General features: G+C 33.2%; 1 protein-coding gene and 1 non-coding gene across 3 annotated transcripts; both read right to left on the bottom strand.

The window, feature by feature from the left end:
- Positions 1 to 1545: 1545 nt before the first annotated feature.
- Positions 1546 to 7425, bottom strand: LOC105317235 (uncharacterized). 2 transcript variants are annotated; one of them, XR_010708706.1, is made up of 8 exons: positions 7142 to 7425; positions 6812 to 6873; positions 4520 to 5421; positions 3812 to 3913; positions 3433 to 3512; positions 2585 to 2673; positions 2151 to 2229; positions 1546 to 1945 (listed from the first exon to the last, which is right to left on the bottom strand). It is a non-coding gene; the product is annotated as an uncharacterized protein (transcript). The 2 variants fall into 2 exon arrangements; XR_010708705.1 differs by lacking the exon at positions 2151 to 2229 and having other exon boundaries at positions 7142 to 7424.
- Positions 7426 to 14149: 6724 nt separating this feature from the next.
- LOC105317236 (protein shisa-5) lies at positions 14150 to 18503 on the bottom strand. Its single transcript, XM_034462235.2, has 5 exons — positions 18481 to 18503; positions 18290 to 18363; positions 17236 to 17365; positions 15894 to 15967; positions 14150 to 15401 (listed from the first exon to the last, which is right to left on the bottom strand). The coding sequence occupies exons 1-5, from the start codon at positions 18486 to 18488 to the stop codon at positions 15139 to 15141; spliced, it is 549 nt and encodes a 182-aa protein (XP_034318126.1). The 5' UTR covers positions 18489 to 18503; the 3' UTR covers positions 14150 to 15138.
- Positions 18504 to 18618: the final 115 nt, after the last annotated feature.

Raw genomic sequence — 18618 nt, 5'->3', positions numbered from 1 at the left:
GGGTTAGGCCAGATTAGTTTGTTTATTTTTGATTTCCAATTTTTAGATACTATGAATTATTTTAGGCCGGCACATATATAGGGACAGTGTCTATTGCATTGCGACGAGCAACTGTTTGGAGTTAAACTTGTACAGGTACGGAGAGATTGATCGTTGCATTAATACAAGTGTGCGGTCATACCTGCTTGTATTGGTGGTGGTTGCAGCAGAGCACTAGTGTATGGTCATCCCTGCTGGTGTTCTGGCCTTTCTAGCGCAAGTGTGCGGCACTCCCTGCGTTAGGTTAAGTTGTTGGCGCAAGTGTGCGGTCATCCCTGCTTGCGTTATCTCTGCTTGCGTTAACGTTGGTACCTGTTGAGTTGCGTAGGTGTGCGGTCATCCCTGCCTGCGTAACGTTGAGTCCCTATATATGTGGAGGAGCGGTGATTAAAGTCTGCTCTTGTAAATATTGGCAGCAATCAGGGCTATCCAAGTTCCAAGGGGGAAAAATGGATTTTATTTATACAGGATCTACATGTATTATTGTACATTGTCCAGATTGTTTGTATTATGACTCCATTAAGCTGACTTTATCATACCTATTGTTCCTCAGGTGAGCGATGTTGCCCATGGGCCTCTTGTTTATGTATAAAATGGTTTACTGGTGCATTTTAAATTATTGACCAAAATATTGAATGTTAAAGTCAAGTTACAAGCGAGATACAGAGGTAAGAATTAATTGTTATGTAAACAAATTTCGAGTCTTATTAGTTGTTTACAAAAAATGAAATGTAGAGAAATACCATTCTTGGAAAAAATGACATGTAAAAAATAATTCAAACTAACTCAATATCTTCATAAATACTATTATCAACAAAAGAAAATACATTTGATTGAAACTTACGCCAATACAACACGTATGTTACAAATGACAATATTCAAGTTTTGTTTACAAAACAAAGAATAATGACCTCCGTATCTTGCCTATAACTTGATATTCGACTTTCAAATTTTGACATGATTTTATAAACTTCTATATTTATCAATAAAAACATTGAAAATGGAAAAATAAAATTAGAAAATTTCAAGTCAAATCGTGTCCAATCCCTTTAAAGTAAAAGCTATAAAAGACTTGCTAACAAACTCAGTTCTCATAAAATGCACACTATATAATATTCATATATCAAACCAAGCGTTTTTGTTCCTTTGGTATGTATTTAAATTTCATACTAAAATACACAATATTAATTTTTAATTTTCAACAATTTCTCTTTCAAAATGTGAAAGCCGTTCTTGTAACGCATTCGTGTCTAGGGAATATTCTTTTTCATTTTGATTATTTGGTTTGTTTTCTTGATTATTTTTCCCATGTAACAAGACCTTCTCTGTAATTAACAAATTAAAAGTATTTAATGATTTATATGTTTTTAATGAAAGAATTATTATAACAAACAAGTTAAAATGTGTACTTTACGCATGGTATAAATATTTGCATATTGAACCTCCTGAAAACCTGAAAATCCTTTTGAATACGAATTGTAGTTGTCGCATCAAAAAGACTAAAAATATCTCGTAACATTTATTGAGCTTGATTAAAATATTTAAAAGTTTAAAAGAACTCTTATTCGAGTTTTATTAAGCCACAAAAAGCTTTAATGGAATATTTTTCATGTAAATAGTAATTAAAGATTAAAACGGACAAAGAGCAACTAAATATTTCATACATAATTCTTAAAACGACACAAACAGTTCCAATTGTTTAACAAAAAAAGAAAGGATATGATGTGACATTAGCTGAAAACATCAAATTGTTGTCATCCTGTCGCTAGAGTGACCAGAAAGGACTGAAAACACATGTCTGTCGGGAAACTCGGAAGAGGCGGGGTCTTTTTGATTCCTTTGGACACTGACATTCCAGTAGCTATCCATTCAACGATTGCATGCTACTCCATACTAAAATGGCTCCCTTCGAAAATCAAAGGACATCATTTCAGTGATTGATTTTATGTTCATTGTAACTATTGATCAATGCAATATCTAAGAAAATCTTCAACTTTTGAATTGACATATGGACAAAACCACCCGAAAAGAAAAAGACAGAGGACATCCTATCGTGGATAAGATTCCAAAACAAGATATTTTAACATAATTTCTCGATTGAAAGCATTCACCTAAATGAATGTTCTACCAATCTTTACAAAGCCCTGCCACACTAGTGCCGACATACTGCCCCACCCAGATGATAGTGTACTAAAACATTAATGAAATGTTTAAAAATAAAATTTTATGAATTCATTATGGTAAGTATCATCCTATATACTGATAACTCTAGTGACTATGCTATTTGTAGACAACATTTTGTAAAAACAGCAAGTTTTAATTGACCTTAACTTTCAACGAACCTAGAAGACAAACGTTGAATTTGAGAAATAATAAATGTTACATTTAGTAATTTCAATTAATCATAGAATGTTACATGTAACGATTCATATTAATCATGGTATGCATAATAACAATCTTATAAAAAAAAACCCAGTGTAATCCTATGAGAGTATATCTTTTACGTATTTAATCTATGATTTTGTTTCGTTATATCCATGCATACCTGAGAGAAGCACTGAATAATGAAGCGACGAAGAACCCAGTCATTCCAAGTATATTTCCAAACATACTCATGACCAGAGATGGGAAAATCTGCATTCAAAACATCAACACAAAAAATTTTCATAACTTTATTTTTGAAGTCAAATGATAATTAAATAGGATAACAAAATCCACCTTTTAGCGACTTTGAATAAAAAATTAAATGAAAAAGTTAGCAGAAAAGATAGCTATTCATTATAATCTTAGATACAACTTGGCATTATAAGACCTAAGACACTGTTACTTTTTGGCATGTGTAAACAGGTTAAGGAGGTTGGCAACTGAAATAATAGAAATGTCAATCATCCGAAAACCACTTAGATATAAAGATTTTGACCTAAAATGTTCATTTATATTATTTATGACCCATGTCAAATACCATTTTTTGGAATTTAGGGCCCTAAACGGAATTTCATTTATTTAAATGAAGATAATGAAACATTTTTGTTGTTACATATATTTCTTACTGTTATTTTTTCCGATTTGCAGACACGTACTGTGATCTTATTTCGGGTACATTGACATGCTCGAATACCATATAACTTAGTGTTTGTTTACTACTTAATAACTTACTTGCATATGCACTGAGAGTGCAAAGGAGATATAGAAAAATAAGAGGATATATTTTAGTTACAAAATTCACTGCTATTAAGAAGTGGAATTTCTTTAAAATGCAAGGAAGCGTTCGTGCGTCGTTTGACATTATAAATGTAACGTTAAGTATCACTAATATTGTTTGCTTTGTGATAATGGAGTTTTACATTTTTCATTTGAAGACGTTTGAAGATGTTAATTCAAAAGTTTTCTTACAGTGAAGGTGAAGAAATCAGCAGCAAATGCAACAATCAAAATGGAATATCGAATGGCGAAGTTTGTCACTGATTGGAAATCTGGAGATACAAAAAACTCAAGTGGCAAAGAAGCAAAAGAAATTCATAACTGTACCCAGATACAGACACAAAAATACCTGCTTCTAGAGCCAGATCCGGGACATAAAGAACAATTCCCAAGCATAATAGCTGAAGCAGCTAAGATTTAATTGTATAGAATTATTCCAATTAAAGTGATGAACAGTTTACAAATAAAACATGTTCACATATGTTAGATGTGGAAACTTTGTAAAAGTTTATGAGAAGAAATAAAGGTTCGAGATGATCTTCTCATATACATTTATATCAACTATACTCACATCGATGGGCATCTCTAGAGAAGTCGTCACCAGCCGAACAAAATGTGATTTGTACCGTAATTCTAGGTACTGGGAATTAAAGGATGAGATCAGTGTGTAGAACTGTTCCATTAAGAGTTAAGGGTTAAATGAAAAAAAAAAAGAAGTACAATTTTAATCGATGCCTTCTGTACATATATTTGGTAACCTCGTGATGTAGGATATCAAAGAAATGAAATCACAATAATACTAGGGCTAATCATTTCATTCCGTATTCTATAAATGTGCATATTCGGAAGAGAATAACCTCGCTTTTGAAAAAAAGCAAGTTTGCTGTTATTTTTGATAACTTTTATCAATTTTTTTTTCAACCATGTTGGAACACTGATACTCGTGTCACTATGTGATACTAATTAAAAAAAAATTGTTTATGAATTAAAAAAAGATGGTTTAAAGTTCAATTCTGTGAAATACTACATGTACGTGTAGTATTGCCCTAATGGCATATACACTAATGTACAATCTAAAGAATATCCTCATTCTTATACAAATATATTCATTCCTTCTGACAATATAAGTATTCGTTCCCTATATTTAGGAATAAGAAAAACATTTAATAACAAACACCACCCTTACCTTTTAACTTAGTAACAAAATAGTTGAATAATCTAGAAAACAGAATGTTTTACAGAGAGTCTTCTTAAAAGGTGCTGATATATGACTATTTACTTCGTTTGCACTTGTTAACTTCAAAGGATGCAAAAGAGGAACCATGACCGCAACCGCTAACAGGTTAGCATAAAAAAACCCGACGGTTGACCAAATCCACTGGATCCCGTATCGGTAGATTTCAGCTGGAGTTCCTAACATCATGATGCTCGACTCAAAAGACACCAATCAGGAAATGGCCACCGGTAAAACGGCCATTTTTCGGTTACCAGCAAGGTATTCCGAATCGGTTTTCTGGCGTCCTCCGGGGAGAGCATAGTAGATCCCAATGCCGAGGGAGACCGTGATCGAAAGCTGGAGAAAACGTACCCAAAAGAAAACATACCCAGGAGAAAACGTACCCAATTCCTAGGGTACGTTTTCTCCAAGAAAGAACGTATCCAGGAACGTCTTCTCTTAGAGAAAACGTACCCTGAACATCGCCAAAGCAGTTTAATTAGTCGGCAGTTAGTCCATCATAAAAGAAATCGTTCAATAATAGTTTTGATTCAAATTTACATTGGAGTATTAAATAATAAGAATCTCAAGAAGTCCATAGCGCGATGTTTGATATCAGTACTCAACTAACTCATAATTTATTTTTAAAAATGCTATTTAATTCATGAATATATTCCTCTATATTAATGCATTAAAGTATGCATTGAAGTAGTATTTAAGACTATTTTACATGTCCAAATCCTCTATTATATTTATATATATCTATAAAATTTATATACTTCTCTATATTTATGCTGTAAAATAGTATTTAAAACTATTTAACATTATGATAATGATTTCTCCAAGAGAAATCCGAGTACGTTCTCTCTTGGAGAAAACGTGGGTACGTTTTCTTTTCTCCTGGTACCCCGTGATCGTGAGAACAAAGACAATGTAGTCTGTGGCTCCAAAGTCGTGGACCTGGACTGAATACAAATGTGACGATATTTGATTTATTATTATTACACGTTCATGTTAAATACTGAAAATCTGATTGGTTTAGACGCAGTTGATAATCCATTTTGTTATACTTTCATGTTAAATACTAAAATCTGATTGGCTAAGACGCAGTTCATAATCCGTTCTATTACCCTGAGCGTTAGCAACGCACTTAGCAACGGGTAACATTATATAAATAGTGCCTGTTTGGGAGGGTAACAGTTGAAATTGACACCCCGAGAAAACCATTGTCAACCGACGCGAAGCGGAGGTTGACAATGGTTTTCGAGGGGTGTCAATTTCAACTGTTATCCTCCCAAACAGGCTCTATTTATTTTGTTATACTGAATGTCTTTTTTAAAATTTTTAAGAAAATTTTACTGCTTTTATATAGGAATAACGTGAATTCTACAGCGAACCGTACGCGCATAATTTTCGCGCATGTAACATTTTTTAATGTTACCCGTTGCCAAGTGCGTTGCTAACGCTGAGGGTAATAGTAAATATTATTAACTGCGTCTTAACCAATCAGATTTCAGTATTTAACATGAAAGTATAACAATAAAAATTGTTACATGCGCGAAAATTATGCGCGTACGGTTCGCTGTAGAATTCACGTTATTCCTATATAAAAGCAGTAAAATTTTCTTAAAAATTAAGACATTCAGTATAACAAAATAAATAGAGCCTGTTTGGGAGGGTAACAGTTGAAATTGACACCCCTCGAAAACCATTGTCAACCTCCGCTTCGCGTCGGTTGACAATGGTTTTCTCAGGGTGTCAATTTCATATGTTACCCTCCCAAATAGGCACTATTTATGTACTATTGCATTTCACAGTTGGACCTCATTTTTAAGTTATTCACACTACTAACTATCAATTTCAGATTATCGAGAGACTGTTTTGTGAAATGTACATGATATGTATATGATATATTTGCTTGAATTTCTGAATTTCTGACAAATTTCATTTCTATCATTTTGATTTTTTTCCCCGTTTATTTGCAATTGGGTGTCTAATTCTCTACGATAATAACTATTTGATACAGATTTGTAAAAAAAAAATGTGAACCAATAAATCAGATGCTGAAACTATTGAGTTGACTCTGTGAACTACATTTAGTAACGTTAACATTTCGTTATTTGAGTTTTATTTTTCAATCGTTTGAGGGATTTTTTTTGTATTGTTTGGGTTTATTATTTGAAAACAAAATTTCAAATACAATGGTCTTAATCATGTCAGATAATTGAAGGTGGTGTCCTTTACATAAAAAAAAGTTGTCATGTACAAATTTTGATTATCAATAATCTAAATTTTTGTAAAGGACAGTGGTATTTCTGATCAATGAAAGACAGCACGTAAATACTAAATACCTACTTGTTGACGGCTGTCTCTCCCTCGGACTGTTTGGCTTATTTCTTATTAAACCGTCGGTTAGACTTGATGTAAGTGAATATATAGGACATAAATGCCATTTTCTCGTACATATTAGGTCAAAAAAAAATAGGACAAAGCGACATGTTTAGTCTGAACAACTTGCTTTTTACCAACCAATACACAGTGTATATTTATATCTCATCTGAATAACTTATCATTTTTTAATCTGACTGAGCATAAGATTTAAATTCATAGACGAGGCTTATCTTACGAAAGGATATTAATTTATTCACAATTGAATCTACTAGTTACCAAACATTCAGTAAATACCTTGCTAGCCCTTTCCTAGTTGCAGGTCTGAAAAAATTCGGATGGACGACCTTGGAGCTACAGTGCCTCCCATAGTAAAAAACTGCAATTTACTGCGCACAAAAAAATGCGCTAGTTTTGGACCGATTAATCTCATTTACGATCATATTCTGTACAAATATTTGATCCCAAAAAATTCCTCGGACATTTTACTACAGATATCATCACTTCACTTGCCTCTGATATTCTTTTAAATACCATTAGCAGTCCTGTAAATTAAAGTGGTGCAAGTTTGTTTACATTTCAAAATGGCGACTCTCGATCTCGACGTAAATTAAAATACTTCATTTTCCGAGGTGGGTTATCATTTTTAAGAGAAAGTCTGAGGCAAGTAAAGTAACATTATCAGAAGTAAATTGTCTGAAGAATTTAATGGTACTAATTTATTTTACAGAATTTGTGTGAAAATAAGGTTAATAAGTCAAAAACTAGCACAATTTTTTGTGCGCCGTAAATTGCAGATTTTTCCTATGGTAGGCACTGTAGCTCCCAGGTCGTCCATCCGAATTTTTTCAGACCGGGAGCTACAGTCCTGTAGCTAGCCCTTTCCTTTATTTACCATGATTTTTCTTCTAAAAATACTAATTGCCGGGACTTTACAAGTATCTGTAGTTAAATGTTTATGTAATATATCATGCGCCCTCTTCTCGTAAATCTTTTTTCTAATAAAATAAAAATGAGTAATATTTCTAGAAGTAAATATTATTTCTAGTAGTAAATATTCCTTTGCACTCGGCCGAGAATTTCGAGAATTGAAAAGGCCAAAGGCTCAGGAAAAAATAAAGTACCAAGTCATGATGTATAGAAAAAAAAATTCCGGACATATTGCATGGGATTTTTTAGATTTTTAAAATCAATTTATTTTCAATAGCTGTATTTATCTGTATGCAAAGAGTTAATTTGATTCTCTTTCTAGTCATTGGTCTCATTCTTAATATGAAGTGGTTGCTTGGTCAGATTTTCTAAATCACTGGACAGCTAATGATGTAAGCGATGGGTAGGTGATGGAGACCTCACAGCGATGACATAATCCAGGTATCTTTGTCTTATAACTATCTGTTATAATTATCTGTAAGATAACGTTAGAAGGTTGCAACCAAGTAACACTATGGAACGCCTCAACTGCCTTATGTAGATAATCTTCATAATATGATGATACTTCAACATTACATGCTGATACTTTAACATTACATGATGGTACTTTAACATTACGTGCTGATACTTCAACATTACATGCTGATATTCTAACATTACATGATGGTACTTTAACATTACATGCTGATACTTCAACATTACATGCTGATACTTCAACATTACATGATGGTACTTTAACATTACGTGCTGATAGTTCAACATTACATGCTGATACTTTAACATTACATGATGGTACTTTAACATCACATGCTGATACTTCAACATTACATGCTGATACTTTAACATTACATGATGGTACTTTAACATTACGTGCTGATAGTTCAACATTACATGCTGATATTCTAACATTACATGATGGTACTTTAACATTACATGCTGATACTTCAACATTACATGCTGATACTTTAACATTACATGATGGTACTTTAACATTACGTGCTGATAGTTCAACATTACATGCTGATACTTCATTATATGATGGTACTTCACTATGCGGTAGTTCTAAAAATAGTGTTAGGGAAGCGTCGCCTAGGGAACGAAATACGCTAAAACTCAGAACACGTGGATGCCTGTAAAGTTTTTAACACTGGGCTGTTTCTCAGTTTCAGAGATTGATCAGATTGGACTAAGGTCCACTAAAACTTGTTTATATCGAGATACTTAACAAATGCTACTATTTGATTAAGTGTTGTCTTTTAAATGGGTCATTTAAAATTTTAAAGAATGGCTGCATTAATTGTGAGTTCATTGGGGCTCAGCGCATAAAAATCAGGGGGTACCAAAAGTCCTTCAGGGAATTTTGGTCTTAAAATGTGCATTCAGAACCAAATCCTTTGGCGCTTAGTCAGAGCGAACAGCTCATATTTTTTTTTAAGAGCACCTAAACAAATACTTCTGTCATTCATGCTACATGTAGATTGGACTTATGGGGATTAATGGGTTCTTCCTGGAGATCCACGTGAAAAAGTGAGCAATGAAAGCACTGATTTGTTCAACAGTACAGTTACTGCTAAAATCAGATTCAACAGCAATGCAACGCTTTATCCTTTGCATGATCTTATAAGTTGCATGTGTGGTTGTCGTTTGCCTAAATACATTGCACCAAAACAAATCGTATGTTTCGACAATATTTTCATTCAGTAGAAGATCCTCTCTCATGAGCTGTAGTGTATTGTGTACTTCTTCAGTTCCAGCTTTTTTTTTGTTTACACATAAATCCACATACACACATATTTCAGACATATTTCATACATTTCAAGATTCTACATATTGTAATATCTTATTAATCTAAAGGAAATAGATTATCCATGTAGTGTGAAAACGTGTTTTCTTGCAAAAAAAAAATATATAGATAAAAAAAAAATAGCAGTAAATTAAAAGAGAAAAAGGGAGATATAGAAGATTTAAAAAATACAATAGAAAAGGGGGTACATGTATCAAAATATTTGTTAACAAGTCAATATGATTTTTAAAAAAAGAGAATAGTTTAAGCAATCACATATGTCATAAAACTTATTATAATTTCTCACAAATTGTTTGCCAGTGGTTTTCATAATCTGAGTATCTATAGTTTTTCAATAACATATATTTTTCAAGCAGAATCCTGTTTTTTATTATTTGTAGTTCCAGCTTTTTTGACATGATCCAAACTAGTCTCAGTGGACCTTAGTCTTATATGATCAATCTCTGAAACAGAGAAACAGCCCAACGTTAAAACTTCCCTATTTTTAGAACCACCGCATAGTAAAGTACCATCATATAATGAAATATCAGCATGTAATGTTGAACTATCAGCACGTAATGTTAAAGTACCATCATGTAATGTTAAAGTATCAGCATGTAATGTTAAAGTATCAGCACGTAATGTTAAAGTACCATCACGTAATGTTAAAGTACCATCATGTAATGTTGAAGTATCAGCATGTAATGTTAAAGTACCATCATGTAATGTTGAAGTATCAGCACGTAATGTTGAAGTACCATCATGTAATGTTGAAGTATCATCATATTATGAAGATTACCTACATGAGGCAGTTGAGGCGTTCCATATAACACCTTCATTTTTGTTTTTACAAGATATGCAACCGCGAATCAATATTTTATGTTTTGTCTGTAACAGCCAGAATTTTAATTCTGCTTACAAAATACACAGAGTTCATAAATAATACATGTACATGTACTTAATAAGCGGGGATGGTCGTTGTATTAATTTAGATCAGATATCAAATGCTAGATACGGTGTAGAATATTGTATACGGTGTATAAAATTATACCCCTGACAAGACCTAACACAGCTAATTGTGTTCCTATATGTGAAGTTATCCCGCTTGTATAAACGCTCGATTTTGAAACCAAAAGAATTGTTAACTCATTTTAGTTTTAATAGATATATATAAGTTCGTGTTAATGTAATTAAATTTGGAATAAAATTGCAATATATTCTATAAATAAGTGTTAGTGGATTTTACAGCTGCGTAGATTGTTTTGTTGACTGGGTTCGGTTTACAGATTTGGGTCACAAGCGTTTAGCTTTTATTGACTATTGTAAATGATACCGTATTTACCTTTTATGGTTTACATGGTATTTTTTCCCCTAATGCGTATGTTCACTAGTTTTAAAATGCACTCCACATCGGGTTCGGTTTACAGATTTAGGTTACATGTATATAGCTTTTATAGACTATTAATTATTGAATTCACCAAGCTAACCCAGCGCTATACATTATATTTGCTTGAAAGACACAGAGCCTGGCAACATTCAGGAATTATGTAATAGAACTTCACAATAAATAGTATGAGAAATATTTATAACTCCATTATTACAAACAATTGGTGGATGTTGGCCGCATATTGATTTTGTGGGGTAACTGGGGAGCCGACCAGTGTGCCAGTTTAACTACCCATGTAGGGACACACTGTGGGCCCGAGTATGAAGCATCAGTGCCCGAACCTGAACGATCCCCAGCGTTCTAAGGAGGGTAGTTAGACCTGCTCTTCTCACCCTGTCTCGACTATTATAATCGATACCTTCTTTACCTTTCATAGTTTAGATGGTTATTTGTTCATTTATTAATTATCACACCTTCATGTATTATCAATTAGTAAAGAAAATTAAAAAAACCAGCCAAAAATTTCATTAAATTTAGTACTGACTTTATGTTTGAAGATGCACAGAGAGAGAGAGAGAGAGAGAGAGAGAGAGAGAGAGAGAGAGAGAGATTTTTTATTGATTTCTCATTTCAGGTTTGATCCTCGCAAATCATTTTATGTCAATGGTATGAATGGTTGAGCGATAAATCTATATAATGACATTCTTCCTTGATGAAAATACATTTACTTAGCTTAAATAAACATATCCCAGAGGTTTTAAAGAGATATTTGTTCAAATTTGATAACACTTGAATATAACAAAGTGTGCACTATAAATGATGTAATATTCACAATAGCTGCAGGTCTGAAGCTCCCAGTGTGAAAAAAATTCGGATGGATGACCTAGGCACGTTGTTGTGCGCAAAAAATAAATACACATTTTTTTCAGTTGGTGGCACTGTAGCTCCCAGGTAGCCCATCCAAATTTTTCCAGACCATAGCTACAATGTAGATAAGTTCAACAATCGTTGCCATATTGTTATTCTTTTCAAAAACTAACGATTCACAATCCATTGTGGTATATGCTGCTTTGCTTTGAGACATAAACAAAAGGCATTCTTTAAGGTGAAACTATTCAACGATTTATTAAAATGTCTGTTGCAAAGATCCATACGTGTCTGAATAAAAAATCATTGCGAGATAGACGTTGGTTGTATGTGAAAAGGTATAATGCATGGTCGCTCGCTCGGACACGTGTGTATTACAAGGGATCTATTGGTTGTTCGAATCAGTCGGAAGTTTATTCACAGTAACCACTTTAAGACTAATCGAATAAAACTCTTAATATTGAATTTGATTATTATTATTTCAACAACATTTAGCTTCGATTAAGTCATTTAAATAATAAAATGCTTCATTTCAGTGATTCATTTGGGATATGAAGGTAACAACATTGCAAAAAAATACATAATATGTAATTTTTTTCTGCAATGATCGCTACCTTCATAACTCGCATGAATCATTAAAGAAAGTATTTTATTCTTTATATTAACATTTTACTTTTAACTAATTAAGAAATTGAGCGCAAAAAGTAAGTAAAATTCACTTAATTCCTGTTAATGTACATAAGTACGTTAGCTAAAAGAAACAGTCAAATCGTCTACTCTGACATCATCATGGTTATTTCGTGCAGTCCGTGGTTTTTCTTAGGTAGTTGTAGGTCTCGACCAATCGATAGACAGGGCGTGTCAATTTCATTCCTGTCATTTTCTTGTCAGTTTCAGCCGCTGTAGATTTCGACCAATCGATAAACGGGGCGTGTAGATTTCTATAGAACTATGAATTAACTAAAAGTTTCTGTAAGAAATAGAGGGAATACTACTTCGTAGATGTAAATATTTTTCTATATATGTTTTAGAATATAGTAAAAATAAGTTGATACTTATTGTGATGATATTATTGATAAAATATTACGTATCTTAAAAAAACAATACCGTCTGTTACATGCAAAGGGTGTCATGTTTCAAAATGTATCTATCGGTAAAATATATTTCAAAAAGGCCACGGTGAATCGAAAAGAAAAGAAAAATGTCAAAACTTTATAAGAACTAAATTTTATATAAACATTCAACAAAATGTAAACAGCGTTTTAAATAAACAGTACATGTAGATATCAGAAATGCATTGGCAATGTATTTCTCGTCAATTTATACGATACAACAAAACAGATACATTAAAAAGATAACTTTTTTTTTTAAATGTTAGAATAAAAAAAATTATCACACATTTTGCGCGCCGTGTGTATAACGGATGTCCCTCCTAGGACCAATGTCCAAGTTCAGGGAAGTAACAACGTTTTTGAAAAGGGGCAGACTCATCCAAAAAAAATCTTGACAAGCAGAAAAAAATAAAAATCACGAAAATCTTAATGGGGGGGGGGGGTATACCTATAACTTCAATTTCCCTGTCCATTTCCTTATTTTCACTTCAAACTTTTATTTGGTCCCCCAAAAAGAGGGGGGGGGGGGGGGGAGGAGAGGGGTAACTGCATGATCATTCGTTTATTCAATTTTTTATATGTAAATTTTAAAAAAGATGACTGAGAGCCCACCCCCCCCCCACCCAATGCTACGTGGTTGTGAAGTTTTCAAAATACAAAGAATATATTTGCATTTCCATTGTTCTTTCCCACTGTAAGCCCATACGGAGGAGCTGCAATTATATCTCTATAATCGCAATTGCTCTGTCAGTATACTATGACGTCATAAAGGTGTAACGTTATATATACTTTTCCATGACGTTATAGATTTAAACCACTATACGATACATCATGTGTTTTTCTCCAACTCCATTAAAATTGACCTATTTACATGTAATATTAAAACATGTTTTTGATAACATTTTAAAGGAATTACTGTTATAACATATCATTGATTCTGTTAACAAATCTATGTGAATTAAAAAGATACATTACAGTCTGAATGTTTACTTTTGATTTAATAGCTAAATGTTGAGGTCTAGGCTAATACAGGGTATTTGCGAGTGGTAAAATGCAAATATAAGTAATAAACAACGATTATTTAGTGAACATGGCGTTATGAATAGCAACTGCTCTGCTGACATATTTTCCATGATGCGCTAGCGCGCATCATGGAATATGCCAACAGAGCAATTGCTATTCATAACGCCATGTTCACTAAATAACATTGTTTATTTCTTAAATAATGCATGCTTCATGTGCTAAACATATCAATATCATAAAAATTGTCAATGTTCAAGTGCTGAACGTGTTGCAAAAAAAACTGATGGCTTATCGAGCAAGTCAGAATAAATAGGATTGGAACATTTTAAAAAGGTTTCCTTTGTTTCTTAGACGAACAACTTTCAGATCAGTACTACTCACTTCTAGTTAAGGTCAATATTAAAACACGTCAATTAAAAGAATGAGTTGATAAGCTGCATGATTATATTCATAAAAATTGCGGGCGGCAGTGAAGTGGTTTATGAAATAGCGGTAACTGTTTTGACCCGGTTATATAGTAATATTTTTAGGGGGTGCATATGGTAGTTACATTATTTAATAATCATAAGTTACAGTTAATACATCCATAATTGGTACTATTAATACATTGCATAAATAAATCAATATCACTGTCTACATAAATAGCTCTATATTGTTTGAACAAGGACATTTTACATCGTACTGCTTGTAAAATAAAACAACGTAAAATTTCGAAATCTATAAAACGATTTTTATGAGGAAGATCCCCACAAAAGATATCAGCAGCTGAATGTAATTTCACCCTTCAGACTTGATGGTAGCGATACAATACGCTTACACAAGCATCAATAATTAAAACAGAAAGAACAATAAAGAGAAAAAATAATGAGTAGTCGTACATTTTTCAGGAAGAATATTTTCACTTTTATTCTTTATTAATTCAATTATAAGACAGTAAGTCTTACTAATGAAAAGAGCTGTTATTAAAAAATACTCTATAAATTTTCTTAAAGCAAAGGTTCCATGTTTTAAAATAGAAAACATGTCTCTTGACTGAATAAATCGAAAGTTCAAAGCTTCGTTTTAATTATTTATGTGAAGATTATGGACTTGAAGTCAACCAGTTTGTTTGCAATAAGAGTTAAAAAAGATCAATATCGATATTGATTAGAAGCTTTGGTATTACGGAAAACAGGGCTTTGCCACAGTCGTTTCATGGTTGCTTGTATTCCATCGGCGGGGGTGGGTAGGCCGGGTCGGTAGAGGTCTGGGGTTGTCCAGGGTAGGCGGGCGGACCCTGGGGCTGTGCTGGGTGGGGTGGGTAAACTCCCTGGCCTGGCTGACCGTACTGGTAGTTCATGGGTTGTTGACCCGGTTGACCTGGCGGACCATATTGATAAGCTGTCGTCTGCTGGTGTTGGACATTATATCCTACGTTTGTACTAGGCGCAATGACAACGCCTTGGGCTCTTTTCTCTGCGTGGAAATGGACAGGATTTTTTACAATTAAAGTTATGAATATTCTAATTATGAAACTATTTATGAAACCACTGTTTTTAAACACAATAAGTTTCCTGATTAATACGTATTACTTTTATTTGCAGGTTGACTTAAATGTTCACACTTAATACTGAATTAAAATAGAAATTAACTTCTAGAGTAATTAAGGTGGAATGGGACACCTCCATGTTGTGATGACCAATAAAATCAATTATAACTTTTTATACAGTTTCTTGTCCAAACTTGTTATCTTTCAGCGTAGCGCAGTTGGTTGGATGGTTCACTACAGATTTGTAAGTTATAAGTTCGAATCCCACTTGGAAATTTGTAAAACATATTTCGTGGTTAAACCGGTGAAAGTATTTTAATTATAATGCACTTTAATCCACTTTGATATCGACAGGTGGTCCCATTCCACCTTAAGGGTAATACTATTTTCTACACAACATCCTATTTTTAGATACTAACTTTTGCAGGCAATAACGACGACAACGATCACAATGATGACGATGACGCCGATGACGATAGGGGCGATGATCACACTGTGTCAAAAACAACAAAGCTCTCCCATTATCCCTGATTTGAACAGTTTTATTGTACTATTTAGGGAATAAGAAATCATTCTTTGAATATTGTGGGGTGATAATTTTGATCGGGGCATAATCAAATCCAAAGTCCGAAAGGCTTTTTGATAGGTTTGATCACACCCCAACCGAATTATTACCTTATAAAATTCAAAGAATGATTTCATTTTACTTATATTTAAAAACATTTCATCAGTTGTAGGGTTAAAATTAGAATATTAAGTATGTAAACCCCGCATGCGCCCCAATAATACGTCATTTGAATTTATTGGACTGTATAGTACAAAATCGATTCATAGTGTTATCACAGACGTAAAAATGTAAATATTTACAATCAAGCACAAATTCTATAGCTTAGATCACACTCTCCCCATCATCTCTATCTCGCTAGTTTACATAGATTCGTCTTTATTCATCTACTCTTTAAATCCACCAATGTTCTGTTTTATAGAAGAAAATAACTAAGATTCCCTCATGCAGGCAACAAAGAATACGAAATGTTTGCCTTAGCATATTGGCTTAGATTTGTAGTCAATTTAGATAAAAACTTCTTGATGGCAAGTGGTTGCATAATTATGTAGGTTCTTTGCATTTGTGGTGTGTACTTATGGTGTATATTAAACATCCATTATTGTTTGTCATTTTACATAGTGTATATTAGTGAACGGACAGTAATATCGGCTCGAAACAAGTCTCTTCTCATGTCTCATTCATGTGCATTGTTTATGCGCATATAAGCATATACTGTATATTACTGTATATATGAATTATATATGCATAATTTGTATGAACTTGAATTTTTTCTTTCTAAAAATTTTATTGATTTAACTTGACCCCAGTGTCTTGCTGGGCTAGCATAGTCCTAGCTTTCTTTTCGCAAAGGCATTTGATCGCAGATCATTACACAATAGCATTTTACCTGATTGCTCCCGATCTTTATTTTTTACTCTTCCTCGTGTAAAATACATTTTAGGGGTATATAATTGGTTGAATGTTTACACCATGTCTATAACTCTGACTCGACAAAGTTAAAATAGTTTAATAGTTTTTTTAATTAATTGTGCTTCCAAATCACAAATATGCATGCAGGGGATTATTTTCTATTTGTCTTTTAATTAAAACAAAACAATTAGTTTATGAGAGAGACGGAGAGAGAGAGAGAGAGAGAGAGAGAGAGAGAGAGAGAGAGAGAGAGAGAGAGAGGAGGCTCGGACAGACAGACTTACACTAGGCTGATACAGATGCTTCCACTGCAAACGAATCCATCAGGACAGCAGTAACCAGAGGATTGGCTACAGCAATGGTAACCATAGAAACACGCCCCAAAGCCACATACCTCACCTAACAAACCACTCACTAAAATCGAAATGTTAAAAGTAAATGGCTGACGGCTTCTCCAGTAGTTATCACCTTTCTTTTTTTATTGAAAAACATCATCGCCTTTCAATATTGCAATATTTAAAAACCCCAAAACACGTAAATCTATCTGTTGAACATATATTAAGATGTCAAAGACAAATGTTAAAATATATATTTAAGTCAAAAAATAATAATTTGGGGGTGGGTGGGGGTGGGGTGTGGGGTTGTAATTAAATATAAATCAGAAAAAAGAAACGCAAGCATGCAAAAATTGCAATGTAATTCAGTTATTGATATAAGTATATAAATAAAGTTTTTCTGGTGATATTACATGTATTGGAATGCCAAGAGTCAGTATAAAGAGGAAACGACAATTCTAATCAAGTATGACATCATAATGTATCTGGCATAAAGAAATGAATCTTTTATTTTGGCAATGACAAAGTAACTATAAGGTAACTGGTCTTAAAAAATCAATAACAGCAGTTATTTTTCATTTATTGATACACACTTTTCATTGCACGCATAACCCAAGGTCTTGTTCATACATGTACGTGAATATATTTTCTATTTTTTAAAGTTTCTACACAATACAAAGCCAATAAATGATTAAATTAGGTTGCACGCTATAAGTTACGCTAGATTAGTACATTGAAGTACGATATCGCTATATACACCAATTTTACTGGAGCCAGGTAAACAATCTCTCTCAAGAGCTTCTCAAAGCACGAACACCATTAACATTAAGAGACGACATCTTGCCATCATCCGCTAATGGCAGCAAAAATTCCTATTTTGATAAAGTCGCAATTGATTTTTTTAATGTTAGCCGACAGAATATGAGAGAGTTCAATCTTAATTAATTAAAGTACATGTAAATTTGATAACAGTATACAATTACACAATGTTTGCAAAACTTACCTGTGTCTATGAAAAATAAAACAATTAGAAAGGTAATTGCTTGATCTAACTTAACAGCCATCGGTATCTTCATGCTGCGCAAATGAAAACAAGCAAAACGGAAGTGAAACTATGGTGATGCTCATAAACAGACAGACCAGTGACAATAAGGTCAAAGCGATAAAGCCCGAAATTAATTTATATGCGTTTACCGATACATAGATCAACCTTTACAACATGTGTATATCATTTAGACCTGTCCCACACACGGAATACACGGAATACAGTTGATGATTTACAATGTTCATCAATTTGCGCAGTTTACAATGAAGAAAACGCAGGAAAGGTGC

The sequence above is a fragment of the Magallana gigas genome, chromosome 8, assembly GCF_963853765.1.
Source record: "Magallana gigas chromosome 8, xbMagGiga1.1, whole genome shotgun sequence".
In the NCBI taxonomy this organism is placed as follows: Eukaryota; Metazoa; Mollusca; class Bivalvia; order Ostreida; family Ostreidae; genus Magallana; species Magallana gigas.
The sequence above is the reverse complement of the archived record's forward strand: the minus strand, read 5'-3'. Positions and strand labels throughout refer to the sequence as shown.

What these genes read in the sequence shown, in the direction of transcription:
- LOC105317236 (XM_034462235.2), bottom strand. An exon ending in TTTATTTTTCATAGACACAG is followed by an intron (nt 17,366 to 18,289) that starts GTAAGTTTTGCA and finishes TTTCGATTTTAG; the next exon opens with TGAGTGGTTTGTTAGGTGAG. An exon ending in CGTCGTTATTGCCTGCAAAA is followed by an intron (nt 15,402 to 15,893) that starts GTTAGTATCTAA and finishes ATTTCCACGCAG; the next exon opens with AGAAAAGAGCCCAAGGCGTT.